A 21867-nucleotide genomic window follows, 5' to 3' on the forward strand; every position below is an offset into this window, starting at 1 on the left:
TACAAAGTATCAGTTTTTATCTCAGTTCTTAGCTCTGCTTAAACTTTGTTGCCTATGCCTAGTTTCCACTTGTATCATCCCAGTCAGTTGTACAGTCTTTTATAATCCCAATTCCTTTCAGTTCTATCCTCTTTTCTTCCTTTTTATCTTTTCTAAAAATCTAACAGCTTTATTGAGATGTAATTCACGTGCCATATAGTTTACCCATTTAAAGTGCGTAATTCAATGGGTTTTGGTATATTCACAGAGTTGTATCCTCTTGTCTTAAGACTCAAGACCACCTTGTGTTCTCCTCTTCCCTGCGGTTCTCAGAGCTAGCCTTCCCCCTCCATTGGCGTCACACTGATCCAGTCCTCAAGACAGATGACCTTATTGTGGGGACAATGGCCAGTAGGCACTTAACACCAATAAAATATAATATTTAACTTAGTCCTGCAGGGGCCTAGGGTTCATAGACAAGTGTGACTTCAGATAGACCCTTTCCCACTGGCAAGGCCCCATCACCACTCAAGGTCTCTCTATTTATAAAAAGTTTTCAAAAGCTAAATACAAACACTGTAGCAAATTTGCCAGCTGCTTGACCGGTAATAAACTTGCTTAGGAATCTGTGACTATCCTTGAACAATCTTCGTTCTGGACAGATGAGCCTGTCACATCATTCCCCCTTTCTAATGGTGGATTACCGTCTAGTAAACATAGTGGAGCTTACACACAGAAAATAAATAAATGAGCAGTTATATAATGTGTCAGATGCTATAAGGGCTGTGAAGAAAAACAAAGCAGACTAAAGGGACAGAGATTGATGGTGAGGGTGGGGATTGGTATCTTATGCACAATGGTCATAGAAGGCTCCTGACAAAGTGGTGTTTGAATAAAGACCTGAAGGAAGTGAGGAGTGGGCCCACAGAGATCTGAGGGGAAGAACATTCCAAGCAGAGGGGATAGTAAGTGCAGAGGCTCTGAGCAGGAGTATGCCCTGCTTGGTTGAGGAGCAGTAAGGAGTCTGGAGCAGACTGGCAACAGAGAGGTGTAGGAGACAGAGGGTGGTTAGATCGTCCTGGCCATGTAGGCTGGGGTGAAGACTGGATTTTACTCTGCGTGAGGTGGGACGGTGTTGAAGGGTTTTAAGGAGAGGAGGAACATGATCTGGTGGATGATTTAAAAGCAGCACTCTGGCTGCTGTGTTGCGAGTGAGTAGTAGAGGCAAAGAGGAGAGACAAGGAGACCAGTCATCAGGCTTTTGTGGGAATCCAGGAGAGAAAAGAAGATGGTTGGAGGTGGTGAGAAATGGTTGGATTTGGTTACATTTTGGAAGTAGAGTTGACGGGATTTGCTTATGGATTGGATTAAGGGTATGAGGGAAAGAGAGGACTCAAAGATGCCAAGGTTTGGCCCAAGCAACTGGAAGGACTGAGTTGTCATTTACTGAAATGAGAAAGAATGTAGGAGGAAATCCAAGAGTTAGATTTTGGACATATTAGATTTGAGATGCCTATCCAAGTAGAAATCCAAGTCTAGAATCGAGGGATACCAATTAATTAATGATTCAGTGAGTGCCTGTCGAGGGGCTTATGAAATAGCAGAAGAGAGAACATTTTACTGGTAAGCTACATTAAAGGTAGTTTGAAGGTACTACATTAAAGGTAGAAAATTATGAGGAGAAATAAGTAAAACAAAAGGGAGCACAAGGGAGGATGAGATGACTTCTGACAAGGGCAGTCAGAGAAAGTCCCTTTCCCTTCCTTGCTTGTAGGAAGCCTGTGTCCCCTTGATGAGCCTTTTTGGTGGCACTCACAGGTATGTGGTTGAGAGGTGTTTTCAGTGGGTTGTGGAGGGGAGGGCACTCAAAAACAGGGTCTGGGCCTTCCCTTTGTGTCCTCAGTGCCTGGCATAAGTCTTGGCATTTGGTAATTATTTGATGGATGAACTTCCCCTTTCTGAGCCTCAGTTCTTCATGTATAAAATGAAGAGGTTGGACTAGACCAGTGCCCTGGAATCAACTGGGAAGCTTTTTAAAAAAATGCAGGGATCCATCCCAGGCCTACTGAATCAGAATTTCCACAGTGGAGCCTGGGATTCTGTGTTTTAAAGTCACTCCCCATGTTATTCTTTTGCAGTCAGTCCAGCAGCAGTCTGCAGACGGGCATTTGGAAGCCACTGGACCAGGTCATTTCTGAGGTCCACTTCAGCTCTAACATCCTGTGAGTCTTGTTAGAATGCTTGCAATGCAATTCTGTTCTTGGGAAATGGAATTTTTGGTTGGGGTGGAAGGGCTTAGACAGGGAGAAGAGAAGCTGCCTCTGGGTGACAGACATCTTGGGCAGGGCAGGCAGGGACAGGTGTATCAGCCAGGGTTTGGAGAGGCTTCAAGGAAAGGTTCTGGGAGGGGTGGGAGCAGTGACAACCCCCATAACATTGGGAACTAGGTGTGTTAGGCCCTGGGCATAGAGGTAAAGGATATGACCCCGATTTTCGGGAGACTCACAGACTGATGAGAAAACTTAGGATCCCAGCCTACTGTGGGAAGTGCTGCCATAGAGGAAGGGAGGAAGGGAAGGGCAGAGGACTCAGAGAAGGCATCCAGGAGGAGGGGCCCTGGAACAGGAGCTTGGGGATGAGGAGTTCTCGGGCAGATTTATGTTTGGGGCCACTCAGGAGGAACAGCTCAAGCTCTGACACCAGTGACTGAAATGTACCCTGGGAAGTGGCTGGAGAGGTGGACACAGACCAGATGGGAATGGCTTCTGCACGCTGGAAGAAGAGTTTACTTACTGAAGGTGATGGGGATTTTGAACTGGGACGTCTCTGTGATCAGATAAGTGTTTTACAGCAACCATTCTGGCAAAATATGCATTGGCAGGACTAAGACCAGATAGAGGAAAAGACAAGTGAAACGCTTTGTTGTTTTGCCTGGGTCTGTTGGGGCACCTGTTTTCTTGTATACTGCTGAGAATCTCTTTGGGCTGTTCTTTGCTAATGATTAGAATGCCAGGTGCCTCACGAAATGAAGCATTGACCACTGATTGACTCAGAACGTCTGTGACTTGGGATCACTTAGACCTATAAGAAGGCCTCAGATGTGTATTCAGGAGGGCAGTAGTATGTATGTGGCAGAGAGTCTGCTTGTCTACTTTAGGACTTAAGTTTTATGTAGAAATCCAATAGTTCTAGATTAATTTGCCCAGCTGTTGTAGCCTAGCCTGTTCAAGGTCTCAGAGACCCTTCAGGTTAGTTTAATTTTACATATTAAACCAAGGCCTGCCTAAGATCCTTACATAGGTAATTGGTGACAGCATAGGGGTGAAAGCTAGTTCTCCGTGGTTCACAATTTCTTATTCTTTTAGCTCTACTATTCCCAGTCTGGGGCTTCATTCTGGGTCCAGGAACTCTTTTTTTCTGTTCCCTTTGATCCAGCTAAAGTTTCACTGAGCTCCCTTCTCCACCACCCATAGAAGCAGTGTCTCTTTCTGATCAGTGTTCCAGCCAGAGTCCAGATTGAAGTTCCTGCAAGTCATGGGAGTAGCAGCTTGCTCTTGTGCTTGCTTGCTCATTCTCTCTTTCCCCTTGCCCAGTTTCCATTCCTGGTACAGAAGTTCTCCCACCTGGGAACAAACTCAAGTACTTTCTTAGGGTCTGCTAAATAATCTCTCTCTCTCTCTCTCTCTCTCTCTGTGTGTCTCATACAGTTTGAGTTATTTTTTGCTTTATTATCCCCTGGGATGTTTCTTCTGAAATAGAAAGCTGGGGGAAATTTTATTTATCCATTTTTATTTATTTATTTATTTTTATAAATTTATTTTATTTTTGGCTGCATTGGGTCTTTGTTGCTGCATGTGGGCTTTTCTCTGGTTGTGGCGAGTGGGGGCTACTCTTCTTTGTGGTGCACGGGCTTCTCATGGCGGTGGCTTCTCTTGTTGTGGAGCACAGGCCCTACGTGTGTGGGCTTCAGTAATTGTGGTACGCGGGCTCAGTAGTTGTGGCTCGCGGGCTCTAGAGCGCGGGCTCAGTAGTTGTGGTGCGTGGGCTTAGTTGCGCCGCGGCATGTGGGATCTTCCTGGACCAGGGCTCGAACCTGCGTCCCCTGCATTGGCAGGCAGATTCTTAACCACTGCGTCACCAGGGAAGTCCCTATTTATCCATTTTTAAACTCTTAACTGTTATAACAATAATTGAACACAGTTTATGTCAATATCTACGCCATATTCAGTCATGTGGGGCAGTAGGGTAAAGAGTTCACCTACAGGTTGTAAAACATACATACTCATCCTTCCTTCTAGTCCTCATCCAACAAGGTGGCAAATAAAAGGAAACAATTTTGTTGTTTCACAGCCCAGTGTTCCCTAAATCATGTGGTCTTTCATTTTCATCGTATAAATCTGTGATGTTATTTGTTTCCGTGTTTCATTAGACAGAATATACTGAATAGAGATCAGACTTTTCTTAAATTTGGAGTGTATCTGCCCCCTTGATGTTCTGTTATTGCTGAACTTAATGTTATTAAGAAAAACAGGTGGGGCTTCCCTGGTGGCGCAGTGGTTGAGAGTCCGCCTGCCGATGCAGGGCACATGGGTTCGTGCCCCGGTCCAGGAAGATCCCACGTGCCATGGAGCGGCTGAGCCCGTGAGCCATGGCCACTGAGCCTGCGCGTCCGGAGCCTGTGCTCCGCAACGGGAGAGGCCACAACAGTGAGAGGCCCGCGTACCGCAAAAAAAAAAAAAAAAAAAAAAGAAAAAGAAAAACAGGTGACCAAGTTTAACGTTATTTGAAATTCAAAGGCTTCAGTGCTGAGGGAAAGAAAGCTCATGGATTTAGTGACAATTCCTTGTTTTTAGTTTCTCAGAGCCTTTAAAAAAAAAAATTATAGATTTGAATAAGTGTGGATGTTACTACATTTATATATTTTACCTTTAACAATATCAGTATATTTTCTGACTAATGGATTAAGTTGTTGTTGTTGGTTTTGGTCTATATCTTTTATTTACTTCAAACTTCAAAAATGCTGCCCTCTGCTCTCTAGTGTTTGAGGTTTGATGAACAAACCTATACTTCAATTATGTTCCCCCTTTCCCCTAAATCTTCATCTCTCTAGAATAAAATAGAGTTCTAATTTTTAGGCTCTTATTAGAAAGCTCTTCCGTCTACTCAGTCTCATTTCTCAGGACCTTTTCCAACTCTCGTACATCTTTCTCTTTTTTTTTTTTTAAGAAGATGTTGGGGGTAGGAGTTTATTAATTAATTAATTTATTTTTGCTGTGTTGGGTCTTTGTTTCTGTGCGAGGGCTTACTCTAGTTGTGCCAAGCAGGGGCCACTCTTCATCACGGTGTAAGGGCCTCTCACTATTACGGCCTCTCTTGTTGCAGAGCACAGGCTCCAGATGCGCAGGCTCAGTAGTTGTGGCTCACGGGCCTAGTTGCTCCGCGGTATGTGTGATCCCCCCAGACCAGGGCTCGAACCCGTGTCCCCTGCATTAGCAGGCAGATTCTCAACCACTGCGCCACCAGGGAAGCCCTGGTACATCTTTCTTAAAGTGTGGGGAGCCAAAACTGCTCAGCACATCTCTCTGTGGACACTGAGTGATTGTGAATAAGGGCAGGATCACAAGTTTTATTTTGTTTCCAGTGTCCTTTCTGATAATGCCCAGTGTTTTCTGGGCCTTTTGCGATGAAACATGCAACGTGGTGTCTTAAGGGAACAGTCTAAGCTGATGCTTCTTTATTGAACAGTTTAGCTTAGAACCCATTATTCTAACCATAACCATATATATTCTAGTATAATTGGAATTGCTTTTCCCTAAACGTTCCTTCACATTTGCTTTCACTAATGCTACTTTGCCATAATTTCGCCTATTCATACAGCCTCCTTAGAACTTGTCTTTTAATTTCGCATTTTCATTTCTGGAACAGCTTTTAGGCCATTTGCAGTCTTGAAGGTTTCATTTTATTGCTTCAACAAATATTTATTGACTGCCTAATGGAGAATGCAGTGGTGAATGAGACAGATAAGTCTCTTCCCTCATGAATCTTACAACCTAATGTTTTTCTGCTAGATTATTGGTTACCAAAGCATTGAGACCTCCTTTTCAAATTAATTTTTTCATGGACTCTCATTCAGTAATGGTGTTTTTAATGGCTGGTCATTGGGAACATATTTGTGGATATGAAGTTGGGTCCCCAATGGGTTGGGAACTATCATTCTAGGCAATTTATGAAAGCATTGCGCTCCAGTCCAGAACTGGTCAATGGGTTAAAAAACACCGTCGTTCATGGTTTCCCATAAATGACAATCACATAAAGACAAACATACATGCAACATGGAATTCAGTGTGTTGTTTTTTTGGTGGAATTTTGGCATTAGAAATTCTGCCTACTAGTTCTGCCATAATCATATTGTTTTTATCTCCTCAAAGAATTCGAATAGGTTAATTAGGCCTGATGAGGCCGTTTTAAAATTAAGGTGTTCTTCCCTCCCTCTCACCTAGTTGATATGTTTACTTAACTGTTTGGCAAAATTTCCTGGGCAGCTAGTAGACCCTGTAATAAATACTGGGTATTTATATTCACTTTAACATTTTTTTTAGTTTCCAGATCTTCCCTGAATAGAAACTTACCCTGAGAGGATACAGCGACAGTCTGCCAGTTCACCCCCAAGGGGGTTGTATGTATCGTAGCATGGTTCCACCTTCTCACCTTTGAGTGAAATTTGCTCTTGGCCTAGGGCTCAGAGAACCGGGGAGCCTGCCTTGTCTGTTGACTAGGCCATTCTAGATCACTGGGTGAGCTCACCATGCGTGGCTCTAGCTTGTTCAGATGCTTCAGGGTAAACCCTGCTGAGTGCTCTGCAGGGTGAGCCATGGTTCCTAGGCTGGTATTTGTGGGCATGGGGCAGGGGCCATCACCTCTGGGTCCTGAGGACTGCCCCCAGGCAAGGTAGGCAGGCAGCCGTCTGTGGTTTGCTCTTTCCAACTTCGGCTGCTTGCAACAAGTTGCAGACACTGGTGTATGCTGAAGCTTTTTATTTTGACTACACCTTTAATTTTAATTAAGTTACTTCACCGATTTTTCTAGCTGGCAGTCCCTTGCTGAGTCATGCCAGATGTGCTTAAAGAGTTTTATAGTGATGATTTTTAGAGTCCTCTGTAAGAAGCTCCCCCAATTTTTTTTTAATATAAGTTTATTTATTTTATTTTATTTATTTATCTTTGGCTGCGTTGGGTCTTCGTTGCTGCATGCGGGCTTTCTCTAGTTGCGTGGGTGGGGGCTACTCTTCATTGCAGTGCATGGGCTTCTCATTGCAGTGGCTTCTCTTGTTGTGGAGCTCAGGCTCTAGGCACGAGGGCTCTAGAGCACAGGCTGGTAGTTGTGGCGCATGGGGCTTAGGTGCTACGCGGCATGTGGGAATCTTCCCGGACCAGGGCTTGAACCCGTGTCCCCTGCATTGGCAGGTGGGTTCTTAACCACTGCACCATCAGGGAAGCCCCAAGTGCCTCAAATTTTTTTGGCCTGCCTAATTTCTTCTTTTCATAGGTTAAAAATATAATTTAATAAAATTACTTAAGCAATAAAATTTGAAATAAATCGTTTGAATAAATAATTTGAAAATGTAGATAAAAAGGAAAGAAAATAATTTCATTATCTGTTGAGATATTTTTGACATTTTAGAGTATTCCTCTAGGCTTTTTCATAAGAACTATGTATAGTAAAAAAATTTTTTTGTTTTAAATAAAGATTGTACTGTGTGTACACTTCAGTATCTTTTTTCTTCATTTTAGGAGCATTTCTCATAGTCTTAAATATTGATCTATAATGATGCCTAGTATTTAATTGTGTAAATAGACCATAATTTATTGAACCAACTTCCTATTGTTGGGACTTTAGGTTGTGTCTCATTTTTTGTTATAAAATAATTTTGTTATAAATAATTCTGTAATGATTATTTTTGTCACATGCATCTCTATTTCCTTAGGATAAATATCTGGAAGTGGAATTATTGAGCCTTATGTATGTATTGCTAAATTGCTCTTTAGACAGGTTGTATCAATTTCTATTACTTTCAAAATGCTTATTTTGCTACATCTCTGCCAACACTGGGGATTATTAGTTTTTGAAAACTTTGGTCAATTTAATAAGCCAAAAATGTTTCTCATTATTTCAATTTGTGTTTCTCTAATTTTTTGTGAGGTTGCAACTTTTGTTACGTATGAATTGTCTGTTTGTGGTTGTTCTTTTTTTAAGTGCCTGCTCATCACTTTTGCTTATTTTTCTAATATGTTGATTATCTTTTACTAACTACTTTTTAAGGGCCTTTTACATATTAATAAAGATATTAATGATAGTAATTATTATATGTTGCAAATCTTCCTTTTGGTTGCTTGCTTTTTAACTATGTGTTGGCAGGTTTTTGATGAATAGAACTTTTTATTGGTAGTCTTTTTCTTTGCAGTTTCTCCTTTGCTTTTTTTTTCTACTTTGTTTTTTTTTGGCTGCGTTGGGTTTTCTTTGCTGCGTGCTGGCTTTCTCTAGTTGCGGTGAGCAGGGGCTACTCTTTGGTGCGTGGGCTTCTTATTGCGGTGGCTTCTATTATTGTTGAGCATGGGCTCTAGGTGCACGGGCTTCAGTAGTTGTGGCGCACGGGCTTAGTTGTGCCGCGGCATGTGGGATTATCCTGGACCAGGGATCGAACCTGTGTCCCCTGCATTGGCAGGCGGATTCCTTTTTTTTTTTTTTTAACCTCTTTATTGGAGTATAATTACTTGACATTGTTGTGTTAGTTTCTGCTGTATAACAAAGTGAATCAGCTATACGTATACATATATCCCCGTATCCCCTCCCTCTTGCATCTCCCTCCCACCCTCCCTATCCCACCCCTCTAGGTGGTCACAAAGCACCGAGCTGGTCTCACTGTGCTATGTGGTTGCTTCCCGCTAGCTATCTATTAAACATTTGGTAGTGTATATATGTCAATGCCACTCTCTCACTTCGTTGGCAGGCAGATTCTTAATCACTGCACCATCAAGGAAGTCCCTCTCCTTTGCTTTTATAACAGGGTACATTTTGATTAATTTCTACTTTCTACTTATAAACAATGCGATATTTACTTTAGAGCAGAGTTTAAAGAAATACAGACACTTGGTCACACTGTGAGTCTTTTTTTAAAAAATATTTATTTATTTATTTATTTGGCTGCACCAGGTCTTAGTTGCAGCGTGCAGGATCTAGTTCCCTGATCAGGGATCGAACCCGGGCCCCCTGCATTGGGAGCACGGAGTCTTAACCACTGGACCACCAGGAAAGTCCCCCACTGTAAGTCTTTTAACAGTTATCGATTGCTGCTGATTTTGGTTGTCCTTACTAGGGCTAAATAGAAAACAGGATTTGATCTTTGGCTTTTAAAAAGTATCAGCCTTGGTATTTAAAATTCAAAGGTTATAAAAGTTTTTCCTGCTGCTGATGTTGAGCTGCCACACCATTTATTAGCTCTGATTTTCCTAGCAAAAGATACCTTTTGCTCTGACCTCTGACCATTCTTGGCCAATCCCTGAGATTTCTCTGTGTGGAGAACGTCATTACTTTCATGTTGTATCTCTCTGCTTCAAGCCTCTGTGACTTGGAGTTAAACAGTAGTAGGCTTCTCGATAATCCTTGCACACACTGCCAACTACTACCCCTCCTCCCCCACAGGCTTTTCCCAGCACCTTAAGAAGACTAATCTATTCCACCCTTTTCCCTCAATCTTTTTTTCCTAGACTGAAGGGGGGTGGGGGGGAGTTGGAGATAAGCTTATAAAGCAAATACCACATAGGTGTTTCCTTATAGTTGGGATCAGCCTGCAAAGTAGTTCACTTGGTATTGGGATGCTGATTGCTTCCAATGATATCCAGTATATTCCCCTCGCTTATGGGCTCCAACAGTTTTATTCCACCAAACAATCATTTGTTGTCCAGAAACTTTACATCTCATTTCAGCGAGATATTCTGCCCACTCATATTTAGTTAACTGGTATTTCACTTTATTAGTATCTACCATAATTAGATATCTTCCCAATGGGACGGTCTGTTTCATTTTCCGTGAGAACTCTCTTAAGAAGGCAGATGTGTTTTGTTGGGGCTTGGTGGGGTGGGACAAGAAACCAAACCTGCAAGCCTGTTGATCCCATGGGATGGCAATAGATATATCTCTGCCAGCTGTTCCCCTGTGGTTCTAATTTTTGTTCCTTTCTTTATTTTCCCTTTTTAAAATTATAAAGGCAGTCTACCAGCACACACACACAAAAGTTGTGAAAAATTAACACACCAGTGATCCCACCACCCTGCATAAATTACTTTTCTCTTTTAATCTTGGCTCAAATGGATACTTAGTTTTACATTGTCATAGTTTGACAACATTTTTGTATGTGTTTTTTATTTTAATCTTAACACTGTAAGTAATTTTTCATGTTGCTACATAGATTTCATAATTGGGATTTTTAATAACTACATAATAGTCTATCAGTTACTTAACCATTCCCTGTCCTTGGACATTTAGATTCTTTGTGTGTATGTGGGTGTCTCCTTTTTGTGTTGTTTTAATAATGCTGTATACTTTTGCATATAGCTTTTGGGAATTTTTGTTCTTAGGATAAATTTCTGGCAGTGGGGTTCCTGGACCCAAGGATTTGCCCCTGACCTGGTTCTGTGCAGCTACTGTACTGCTTTCTAAAAGAGTTGTGTCAATCTGCATCCACAAAGGCTTTCAGTACAAACATGGTGTAGGAAATACTGAAGCAAATAAGGCTCTGGGATGCTGAAGCAGATGCAGGATTTATGGGCTGAACAAGGGAGATAGTGGGTTTTTTCTTCCTCTTTCCAGCAGGTTTGAGCCAGGCAGCTTCATGTCTTATCTAAGTGTGAGTATTTTAGTAACTTCCTAAGGGAAGGCCTCTTTCGTAGGGCCTTGGGTTTCCTCCTTTGCAGTAGTTTTTGTAGCTCTGCTTCTACAGATCATGAAGGAAACAGGTGGATTTTCTTTCCTTTGTGTATTAAGTTAAAATAAAATTTAGGGCTTCTCTAAAACTATTCTCTGGCCAGTTTGATAACTGTGTGTTTCTTTGAGAGTCACCCTGTCCCTCAGGTTTAGTGATCCATTCCCCAACCAATAACAGATTTGGGGTGAAAATTAAGGAATCAAGCAGACACTGACTAGAGAAAAAAATACCTAGGGGATGACATAATCTGTTAGAGTTTGTTTAATCCTGGCAGTGGTAAATCATTTTGGATTTGCTTGGATTCATGCAGCAAAAAACCAAGTTATACAAAGTTAATGATTAATTACTAAGTAAATTAGCAGAAGTTATAGCCAAGTCTCATATGAATCAGAAGTTTTCTAAAGAACGGAGGTGCTGAGCCATGCTTTTTTTTTTTTAAAAGGGCTGAGTGATTGGTTTTTTGCTAATGCTTATGATCATCGAGTGATGATATTCTCTGAGAAATTGAGGGAGTGTGGTGTGAGTGTACCCTCTTTTTGGCTCTGCAACCAACCAGGAATTTCAAGGTATTAATGTGTAGAGCCTACCAGGCAGACTTGTCACTACATACTAACTTTTCTTTCCACTCCTCCCCCAATGTCCCCAGCATTTTGGAAACCTGTTGGGGTAAAACTCAGGTGTGTGACTTCCCATAGCGTGGGGATTTGTGCATGTGCGTGCTGGCTGCATGTGTGTTAGCGAGATGGGTTTGTGATGAAGATGATGCTGGACAGAGCCCAGTGGGATCCTGGTGATCACTGATTCTGTTCTCTGTTTCTGTTACAGCCCTTGCCAGCATCCAGCCATGGGGGATATGAAAACTCCAGATTTTGATGACCTTCTGGCTGCCTTTGACATCCCAGACCCCACCAGCCTTGATGCCAAGGAGGCCATCCAGACCCCCAGTGAGGAGAATGAGAGTCCCCTCAAACCTCCAGGCATGTGTATGGATGAGAATGTGTCCTTGTCTCACTCAGGATCAGCCTCAGATGTGCCAGCCGTGAGTGTCATCGTCAAGAACACCAGCCGCCAGGAGTCATTTGAAGCGGAGAAAGACCACGTCGCTCCCAGCCTCCTACACAATGGATTCCGGGGCTCGGACCTGCCTCCGGATCCCCACAACCTAGGCCACAACTGTGGGAAGTTTGATTCCACTTTCATGAATGGAGATAGTACCAGGAGTTTCCCCGGCAAGCTGGAACCTTCCAAGTCAGAGCCCTTACCAACCTTTAACCAGTTCAGTCCAATCTCCAGCCCCGAACCCGAGGATGCCATCAAAGATAATGGGTTTGGGATAAAGCCCAAGCACGCTGACAGTTACTTCCCACCCCCTCCTGGGTGTGAGTCTGTGGGGGGCCCGGTCCTGGAGGCTCTGACTAAGTTTCCAGTCCCAGAGCTGCATATGTTTGATCACTTTTGTAAGAAAGAGCCCAAGCCAGAACCCCTGCCCCTGGGGAGTCAGCAGGAGCACGAGCAAGGTGGGCAGAAGGCAGTGGAACCTCACAAGGAGCTGGATACCAGTCGATTCTTTGGGGAAGCTTTGGAGTTCAACAGCCACCCCGGCCACAGTATCGGAGAGCCTAAGGGGCTTGCCTCGGAGCTAGGTACCTGCTCGTCAGTGCCCCCTAGGCAGCGTCTTAAGCCAGCTCATTCCAAGCTGTCCTCTTGTGTTGCAGCCTTGGTGGCCCTGCAGGCTAAACGAGTGGCCAGTGTCACCAAGGAGGATCAGCCTACCCACACAAAGGATCCCTCAGGGCCCACAAAAGAGGGCTCCAAAGGCAGCCCCAAAATGCCCAAGTCACCAAAGAGTCCCCGGAGCCCTCTGGAGGCCACTAGAAAAAGTATCAAGCCATCAGACAGCCCTCGGAGCATCTGCAGTGACAGCAGCAGCAAAGGCTCCCCTTCTGTGGCTGCCAGCTCCCCACCAGCAATTCCCAAAGTCAGAATCAAAACCATTAAGACATCATCAGGGGAAATCAAACGGACTGTCACAAGGATCCTACCAGACCCTGACGATCCCAGTAAGTCCCCTGCTGGGTCACCTCTAGGAAGCGCCATTGCTGAGGCCCCGAGCGAGGTGCAGGAGGATGAGGTCACTGCCCTGTCTGGGGCGGAGCACTTTCTTGAGGTGGGCACAAATTCAGGGAGCCCTCAGGGTGACAGGAAGGGGGATGAAAGCATGACAAAAGCCAGTGAATCTTCAACTTCCTGCTGCAGCTCTGGGTCCCGGGGCCCAAAGGGGGCTGCCTCGGGCTCACAGATGGGCAAGAAGCAGCAGCAGAGCACAGCACTGCAGGCATCTACCCTGGCCCCTGCCAACCTCCTGCCCAAAGCCGTGCACCTGGCCAACCTGAATCTGGTCCCCCACAGTGTGGCCGCGTCCGTGACGGCCAAGTCCTCAGCACAGAGGCGGAGCCAGCCACAGCTCACGCAGATGTCGGTGCCCCTGGTCCACCAGGTGAAAAAGGCCGCCCCACTGGTTGTGGAGGTCTTCAACAAGGTCCTCCACAGCTCCAACCCCGTGCCCCTCTACGCGCCAAATCTCAGCCCGCCTGCGGACAGCAGGATCCACGTGCCGGCCAGTGGGTACTGCTGCCTGGAGTGTGGGGATGCGTTTGCCTTAGAGAAGAGCCTGAGCCAGCACTACGGCCGGCGGAGCGTCCACATCGAGGTGCTGTGCACACTGTGCTCCCAGACGCTGCTCTTCTTCAACAAGTGCAGCCTGCTCCGGCATGCCCGTGACCACAAGAGCAAGGGTCTCGTCATGCAGTGCTCTCAGCTGCTTGTGAAGCCCATCTCTGCGGACCAAATGTTCGTGTCGGCCCCCGCGAACTCCACGGCACCAGCAACCCCGGCTCCCCCCTCCTCCCCCAAACACGGCCTCACTTCAAGCAGTGCCAGCCCCCCACTCCCAGCTTTGCCACTCTACCCAGACCCTGTGAGGCTCATCCGGCACAGTATCAAGTGTCTCGAATGTCACAAGCAGATGCGAGACTACATGGCTATGGCTGCACATTTCCAGAGGATGACGGAGGAAACCGAGGGGCTGGTAAGCAGACCCTCTCTGTGATAGTTGTCAGGCCCCTGGTTCGCACGGTTCCATGACTGGGCATGGAGAGAGAAGCTCATTGATGTGGGGCAGTGTGGCATCTTAAGAGTCCTAGAAGAGGAATCTGGCTTGCTGGTTAGCGACCCACCTGGATATTTAGTGCTTGGTGTTTATTGGGAAAAGCATCCTGCCCACAACTGAGGGGAGACCCTGAAGATTTAACGAGTGTATTTACGGACACTCCGCTCCCACTCCAGTGGGCTCTCAGGGTCCATTGTTGGGCCGGGGCTAGGGCTCTGCTGGATGGTCCCCTGGTCTCTGGCAGCTGTCAGCACGGTCCTTGCTGTGCCCAAAGAACTTGGGGGCAGAGGTAGGTGCATCACTGCCCTGCGCCTCAGTCTGTACTTCTAAGAACCTTGTCTTTACCAAGTTGTTGTGCCCCACGGTGGACATAGCTGTTTTTGCAGAATCCCTTTGGGGAAGCTGTCATAGGGCCAGTAGCAGGGTTGATGTGGAAGGAGAGTAGACTGACATGTGGGCCCTGAGTCAAAGGCTTTGGGGCCTCTTCCCTTCATCTCTGTTCTCACTACTAAGAAAGCAGCTGCCCTTATCTCTTGTTCCGATTCTTGGTTATGCTTGATGAGAACTTGATGAGTGTGTGAGTGTGTGTGTGTGTGACTTAAGGCATTCCAAGCTGAAAACACCCTTTGGCACCTTGTGTGTCGGTTGTTGTCTGTATTAGCAAGGTACTCTGAAGAAGCAGGCCTCCAGAAGGCTCTTCTCTTCCCTCTTCAGGTGGCTCCCTTAACAACTTAGCCAAGCCCAGCCCCTCATCAAGCCTCCCTAAGCCAGGGCCACAGAGGCCTGGAAGGAAAGCAGACCAGCTCTTTTTACTTCAGTTCACAGTGACCCACGCACCTGTTGGTGTCTTGATGAGCTCTGCCCTTGTTTATTGAGTGTTCCCCGTGTGCACAGAGGCTCTGTGTCAAGAGCAGGGTTGCCCGTAGGAGGAAGTCACACCATTCTTCCAGGAGCTCACGATGGCTCAGCAAGGGCAGGGCTCCCCACCCGAACTGCTAGAGTGTGCGGCAGGCTAAGGGCTGAAAACAGGCTTGTAACATAGTTGCATAGAGTTCCTCAGAGGGACTAATTCCTCGTGGTTCCAGGCATAGGGAGGGTGCCACGTGGACATGACATTTGAGCTGGACCTGCAGGGATGAGTTTGGAGGAGGGGGAGGGGCAAGGGGTGTTCCAGGTATAGGGCAAAGGTATGGGAAAGTGCAAAGTGGTTTGAGGAACAGGGAGTTGTTGGGAGGGAGACCAGCCTTGGGAGTGTTGGGCTAGAGACAGGAGGTAGAATTCAGTAGGCAGCCCCTGAAAGGGGCCAGCAAGCTGCTGTAAGTCCCTGTTGCCTCTCATCTTCACCTTCTCTGTTTCAGTTTGCATTTTCTTTCTAATGAGTCAGGTGGAGTGTGGGTCCCCCAGGCCCTTTCCTCTGGGGCTTCAGGTATTCCTGCTGTACCAGCATGATTAACTTGGACAGGATCACTTCTTCTGGGTCATCTGATCAGAACCTTTGCCAGTGAAGGTCTGATACCTGTGCCTGTGGTTTTTCCCCCACACTTTTCTTCACTCGCCTTTTAAAATCTGAGCAGGCTAAGGTCTGGGTGTAGGATCCCAGGCTGGCACCCTTCTCATCCTGCATCTTCTCTGTGTCATTCTCCTTCAGTGGGAGCTGGACAAGAGGGCCCCCCCAGAGGGAAAGGGAGGGGCTGCTGTGAGGCTTCTCTCAGTCCAGCTCTGTTCTCTCACAAAATCTCCTGCCAATAAATGTGGCCTCAGAGTCTCAGGGAAAGGGGAAGGCTTGAGTTCTGGGATCAAAATCTAACCTTGATGGCCGTTGGCTTTGGGCTTCCCAAAATGGTACCCAAGCTTTAGGCCATATGAGGGGCAGGCAGTGGACCAGTGGGTGGGGTTGGGCTCCACTCTGCTGGAGGGACTGTAGGACAGCATGTTTGGGCCTTTGACTTCTTCCTGGGAGTCTGAACCACTTATGCCTCCCTCTGCAGTGGCTGGAGGGGGTCCTTCCCCTTACATTCCAAGCCACCTTGTTGGGCAGATGTCAGCACAAAGAGATTACTTCTTCTTGTTCTTAAGCTTTTGTTTAACTATGTCATTATCACACCTAACAAAATTAATAACAGTTCTTTAACATTGTCTAATACAATTCATATTCAAATTTTCCATTCATGTCAAAATTGTATTTTTACAGTTGAGCTTGTTTTGAATCAGAATCCAGATGTGGACCAAGTGTTGTGTTTGTTTGTTATATCTTTGAAATTTCTCAATCTAGAGCAGTACCTTTTCCTACTCCACCCAACAAGGGCTCCCCGCCCCCCCTTATTTTTCACATCATTATTTTGTTGAAGAAACTGGTTCGTGTGTCCTGAGAACTTTCCAGGACAATTCTGGGTTTCACTGATTGCTTCCTGAGAATTTTTCAGGATAATTTTGAGTTTGATTGCTTCCTCATACAGTTAATTTGTTCTATACCCCATATTTTATCTGTAGACTAGAAGTTAGCAATGAAGACTTGATTAGATTCATCTTGAGGAATGGGAAATCTGTGTTCTTCATAATTCATTACTTCAGGGAGGCACAATGTGCTTGATTGTCTCCGTTTTAATGATGCTAAACTTGATCAGTGAGTTTAGGTTGGTGATGTTCAGATCCCTTCCTTATAAAGTTTCCTATCTTTTTACCTAATGATTTTAGCAGCCGTTAATAATTGCTGCTTGAGACAGTAATTTTATTAGGAGTTGCAGGAGGTTGTTTTAAATTTTATTATTTCTTTCTCATTTATTAGCTGGAATTCTGTATAAAATCTTTTCCTCTTCCTTGAGGGCTATTAGGTTACGCTGAAATACAGTTTATGTTGGAAAAGTGGATAAATTTGTTTCCCTCAGTTAACAGTTTTCACAGTAGTGAATTGATGCCCCAACAATCTTAAATGGTGTTTTGAGAGTCCCTCCTCTATTATTTTTAAAAATTGTGGTAAAATACACGTAACATAAAGTTTACCATCTTAACCATTTTTTAAGTGTACAGTTTAGTAGCGTTAAGTACATTCACATTGTTGTGAAGTCAGTTTCCAGAACTCTTTTCATCTTGCAGAGCTGAAACTCTAAACCTATTAAATAACAACTCCCTATTCTCCCCTCCCCTTTCCCCCTGGCAACCACCATTTTACTTTCTGTTTCTATGAATTTGACTATTCTAGGTAGCTCACATAAATGGAATCATACAGTGTTTGTCTCTTTTTGACTGGCTCATTTCACTTAGTATAATATCTTCAAGGTTCATACATATTTTAGCATTTGACAGAATTTCTTTTCTTTTTAAGGCTGAATAATATTCTGTTGTTGTATATACCACATTTTGTTTATCCATTCATTCACTGATGGACACTTGAGTTGCCTCCAGTTGTATTATGAATAATGCTGCTATCAACATGGTGTACAGATAACCTTTTCAGGACCTTACTTGCAATTCTTTTTTTGTGTGATCAAGTATTTTATTTTATTTTATTATAGTTGCTGTACAATATTATGTTAGTTAGAGGTGTACAATACAGTGATTCACAATTTTTAAAGGTTATACTCCAAAATTTATAGTTATCGTAAATTACTGGCTATATTCCTTGTGTTGTACAATATCAGTTCTTTTGGGTATATATCCAGAAGTGGAATTGCTGGATCATATGGTAATTCTATTTTTAATTTTTCGGGGAGCCCCCATACTGTTTTGTACAGTGGCTGTACTATTTTACATTCCCACCAGTAGTGCACATGGGTTCCAATTTCTCCACATCCTCACCAGCATTTGTTATTTTCTGTTTTTTTCATAGTAGCCACCCTAATCGGTATGAGGTGACTTCCTCTATTATTTTTAGTGGTAGTGTTATAATGAACTTATTGGTTTCTATATATTCAGTATGTTTATATGTTCAGTCATTCTTTTTTTTTCTTTTCCATTATGGTTTTATTACAGGATATTGAATATAGTTCCATGTGCTACACAGTAGGACCTTGTTGTTTATCCATTTTATATGTGATAGTTTGCATCTGCTAATCCCAAACTCTCAATCCATCCCTCCTTAATCCCCTCAGCCCCTTGGCAACCACAAGTCTGTTCTCTATGTCTGTGAGTCTGTTTCTGTTTCATAATAAGTTCATTTGTGTCTTGTTTTGGATTCCACATATAAGTGATATCATATGGTAGTTGTCTTTCTGACTTAATTCACTTAGTATGATAATCTCCAGACCCATCCATGTTGCTGCAAATGGCATTATTTCATTCTTTTTTGTGGTTGAGTAGTATTCCATTGTGTGTGTGTGTGTGTGTGTGTGTGTGTGTGTGTGTACACGTGTGTGCATACATACATACCACGTCTTCTTTATCCATTCATCTGTCCAGAGACATTTAGGTTGCTTCCATGTCTTGGCCATTGTAAACAGTGCTGCTCTGAACATAGGGGTGCATGTATCTTTTCGAATTATAGTTTAGTCTGGGTATATGCCCAGGAGTGCGAATTGCTGGATGATATGGCAACTCTATTTTTAGTTTTTTGAAGAACCTCCATACTGTTTTTCATAGTGGCTGCACCAATTTACATTTCCACCAACAGTATAGGAGGGTTCCCTTTTCTTCACACCCTCTCTACCATTTGCTATTTGTAGACTTTTTAATGATGACCATTCTGACTTGTGTGAGGTGGTACCTCTTTGTAGTTTTGATTTGCATTTTTCTAATAATTAGCAATGTTGAGCATCTTTTCATGTGCCTACTGGTCGTCTGTATGTCTTCTTTGGAGAAATGTCTGTTTAGGTCTTCTGCCCGTTTTTTGATTGGGTTGTTTGTTTTTTTGTTATTGAGTTGTATGAGCTATTTGTATATTTTGGAAACTGAGCCCTTGTTGGTTGCATTGTTTGCAAATATTTTCTCCCAGTCTGTAGGTTGTCTTTTCGTCTTGTTTATGGTTTCCTTTGCTCTGCAAAAGCTGATAAGTTTGACTAGGTTCCATTTGTTTATTTTTGCTTTTATTTCTATTGCCTTGGGAGACTGACCTACGAAAACATGGGTACAATTTATGTCAGAGAATGTTTTGCCTACATTCTCTTCTAGGAGTTTTAAGGTGTCATGACTTATATTTAAGTCTTGAAGCCATTTTGAGTTTATTTGTGTGTATGGTGTGAGGGTGTGTTCTAATTTCATTGATTTACATGTGGCTCTCCAGCTTTCACAGCACCACTTGCTTGAAGGGACTGTCTTCGCTCCATTGTATAGTCTTGTCTCCTTTGTCAAAGATTAATTGACTGTAGGTTTGTGGGTTTATTTCTGGGCTCTCTATTCTGTTCCGTTGATTCATGTCTGTTTTTGTGTCAGTACCATGGTGTTTTGATTACCGTAGCTTTGTAATATGGTCTGAAGTCTGTGAGGGTTATGCCTTATGCTTTGCTCTTTTTCCTCAGGATTGTTTTGGCAATTCTGAGGCCTTAATGGTTCATATAAATTTTAGAATTATTTGCTATTTCTGTGGAAAATGTCCTGGGTAATTTGATAGGGATTGCATTAAATCTGTAGATTGCTTTGGGTAGCGTGGCCATTTTAACAATATTAATTCCTCCAATCCAAGAGCATGGGATATCTTTCCATATCTTTGAAACATCTTCGGTTTCCTTTATCAGTGTTTTATAGTTCTCATCACATAAGTCTTTCACCTCCTTGGTCAGGTTTATTCTTAAGTTGTTTTGTTTTTGTTTTGTTTTTTTAATTAATTAATTTATTTATTTATTTGGCCGAATTGGGTCTTTGTTGCTGCACGTGGGCTTTCTCTAGTTGCAGCAAGTGGGGGCTACTCTTCGTTATGGTGCGTGGGCTTCTTGTGGAGCACGGGCTCTAGGTGTGCAGGCCTCAGTAGTTGTGCCTCGCAGGCTCTAGAGCACAGGCTCAGTAGTTGTGGCGCACGGGCTTAGCTGCTCCGTGGCATGTGGGATCTTCCCGGACCAGGGCTCGAACCCGTGTCCTCTGCATTGGCAGGTGGATTCTTAACCACTGCTCCACCAGGGAAGCCCCCTGTTTGGTTTTTTTTAATGTGATTTTTTTTAACATCTTTCTTGGAGTATAATTGCTTTACAATGGTGTGTTAGTTTCTGCTTTATAAAAAAGTGAATCAGTTATACATATACATATGTCTCCATATCTCTTCCCTCTTGCGTCTCCCTCCCTCACACCCTCCCTATCCCACGCCTCTAGGTGGTCACAAAGCACCGAGCTGATCTCCCTGTGCTATGCGGCTGCTCCCCACTAGCTATGTATTTTACATTTGGTAGTGTATATATGTCCATGCCACTCTCTCACTTTGTCCCAGCTTACCCTTCCCCCTCCCCGTATCCTCAAGTCCATTCTCTAGTAGGTCTGCATCTGTATTCCCGTCTTGCCCCTAGGTTCTTCTGACCATTTTCTTTTTCTTTTCTTTTTTTTAGATTCCATATATATGTGTTAGCATATGGTATTTGTTTTTCTCTTTCTGACTTACTTCACTCTGTATGACAGTCTCTAGGTCCATCCACCTCACTTAAATCTGTAGATTGCTTTAGCGTGGCCATTTGTGGCCTCACTGCAAATAACTCAGTTTCATTCCGTTTTATGGCTGAGTAATAGTCCATTGTATATATGTGCTACATCTTCTTTATCCATTCATCTGTTGATGGACACTTAGGGTGCTTCCATGTCCTGGCTATTGTAAATAGAGCTGCAATGAACATTGTGGTACATGACTCTTTTTGAAGTATGGTTTTCTCGGGGTATATGCCCAGTAGTGGGATGGCTGGGTCGTATGGTAGTTCTATTTTTAGTTTTTTAAGGAACCTCCGTACTGTTCTCCATAGTGGCTGTATCAATTTACATTCCCACCAACAGTGCAAGAGGGTTCCCTTTTCTCCACACCCTCTCCAGTATTTATTGTTTGTAGATTTTGATGATGGCCATTCTCACTGGTGAGATGATATCTCATTGTAGTTTTGGTTTGCATTTCTCTAATGATTAATGATGTTGAGCATTCTTTCATGTGTTTGTTGGCAATCTGTATATCTTCTTTGGAGAAATGTCTAATTAGGTCTCTGCCCATTTTTGGATTGGGTTGTTTGTTTTTTTGATATTGAGCTGCATGAGTTGCTTGTATGTTTTGGAGATTAATCCTTTGTCAGTTGCTTCATTTGCAAATATTTTCTCCCATTCTTAGGGTTGTCTTTTCGTCTTGTTTATGGTTTCCTTTGCTGTGCAAAAGCTTTTAAGTTTCATTAGGTCCCATTTGTTTATTTTTGTTTTTATTTCCAGTTCTCTAGGAGGTGGGTCAAAAAGGAACGTTCTGTGATTTATGTCACAGAGTGTTCTGCCTATGTTTTCCTCTAAGAGTTTGATAGTTTCTGGCCTTACATTTAGGTCTTTAATCTATTTTGAGTTTATTTTTGTGTATGGTGTTAGGGAGTGTTCTAATTTCATTCTTTTACATGTGGCTGTCCAGTTTTCCCAGCACCACTTATTGAAGAGTCTGTCTTTTCTCCACTGTATATTCTTGCCTCCTTTATCAGAGATAAGGTGACCATATGTGTGTGGGTTTATCTCTGGGCTTTCTATCCTCTTCCATTGATCTATATTTCTGTTTTTGTGCCAGTACCATACTGTCTTTTTTTTTTTTTTTTTTTTTTTGCTGTACGCGGGCCTCTCACTGTTGTGGCCTCTCCCGTTGTGGAGCACA

The 21867-nt window shown here is 43.7% G+C and overlaps 1 protein-coding gene across 10 annotated transcripts in view; it reads left to right on the forward strand.

Moving 5' to 3' along the window:
- Positions 1-21867, forward strand: part of ZNF592 (zinc finger protein 592) — a 57152-nt gene that overhangs the window by 15652 nt on the left and 19633 nt on the right. For 4 of the 10 annotated variants that reach the window (XR_002178478.3, XM_019945733.3, XM_019945738.3 and 1 more), the window contains 2 exons: positions 2118-2201; positions 11786-14048. Coding sequence is in view for 9 of the 10 variants with exons in the window: in XM_019945733.3 (XP_019801292.1) it covers positions 11805-14048 (2244 nt within the window). In the remaining variant the exon portion in view is untranslated. Of the gene's footprint in view, positions 1-1753; positions 1798-2117; positions 2202-2655; positions 2778-4757; positions 9301-11785; positions 14049-21867 lie in introns of those variants that run through there. The other 6 variants (XM_019945730.3, XM_019945728.3, XM_073801432.1 and 3 more) reach the window with 5 other exon arrangements.

This window comes from Tursiops truncatus, chromosome 2 (assembly GCF_011762595.2).
Source record: "Tursiops truncatus isolate mTurTru1 chromosome 2, mTurTru1.mat.Y, whole genome shotgun sequence".
In the NCBI taxonomy this organism is placed as follows: domain Eukaryota; kingdom Metazoa; phylum Chordata; class Mammalia; order Artiodactyla; family Delphinidae; genus Tursiops; species Tursiops truncatus.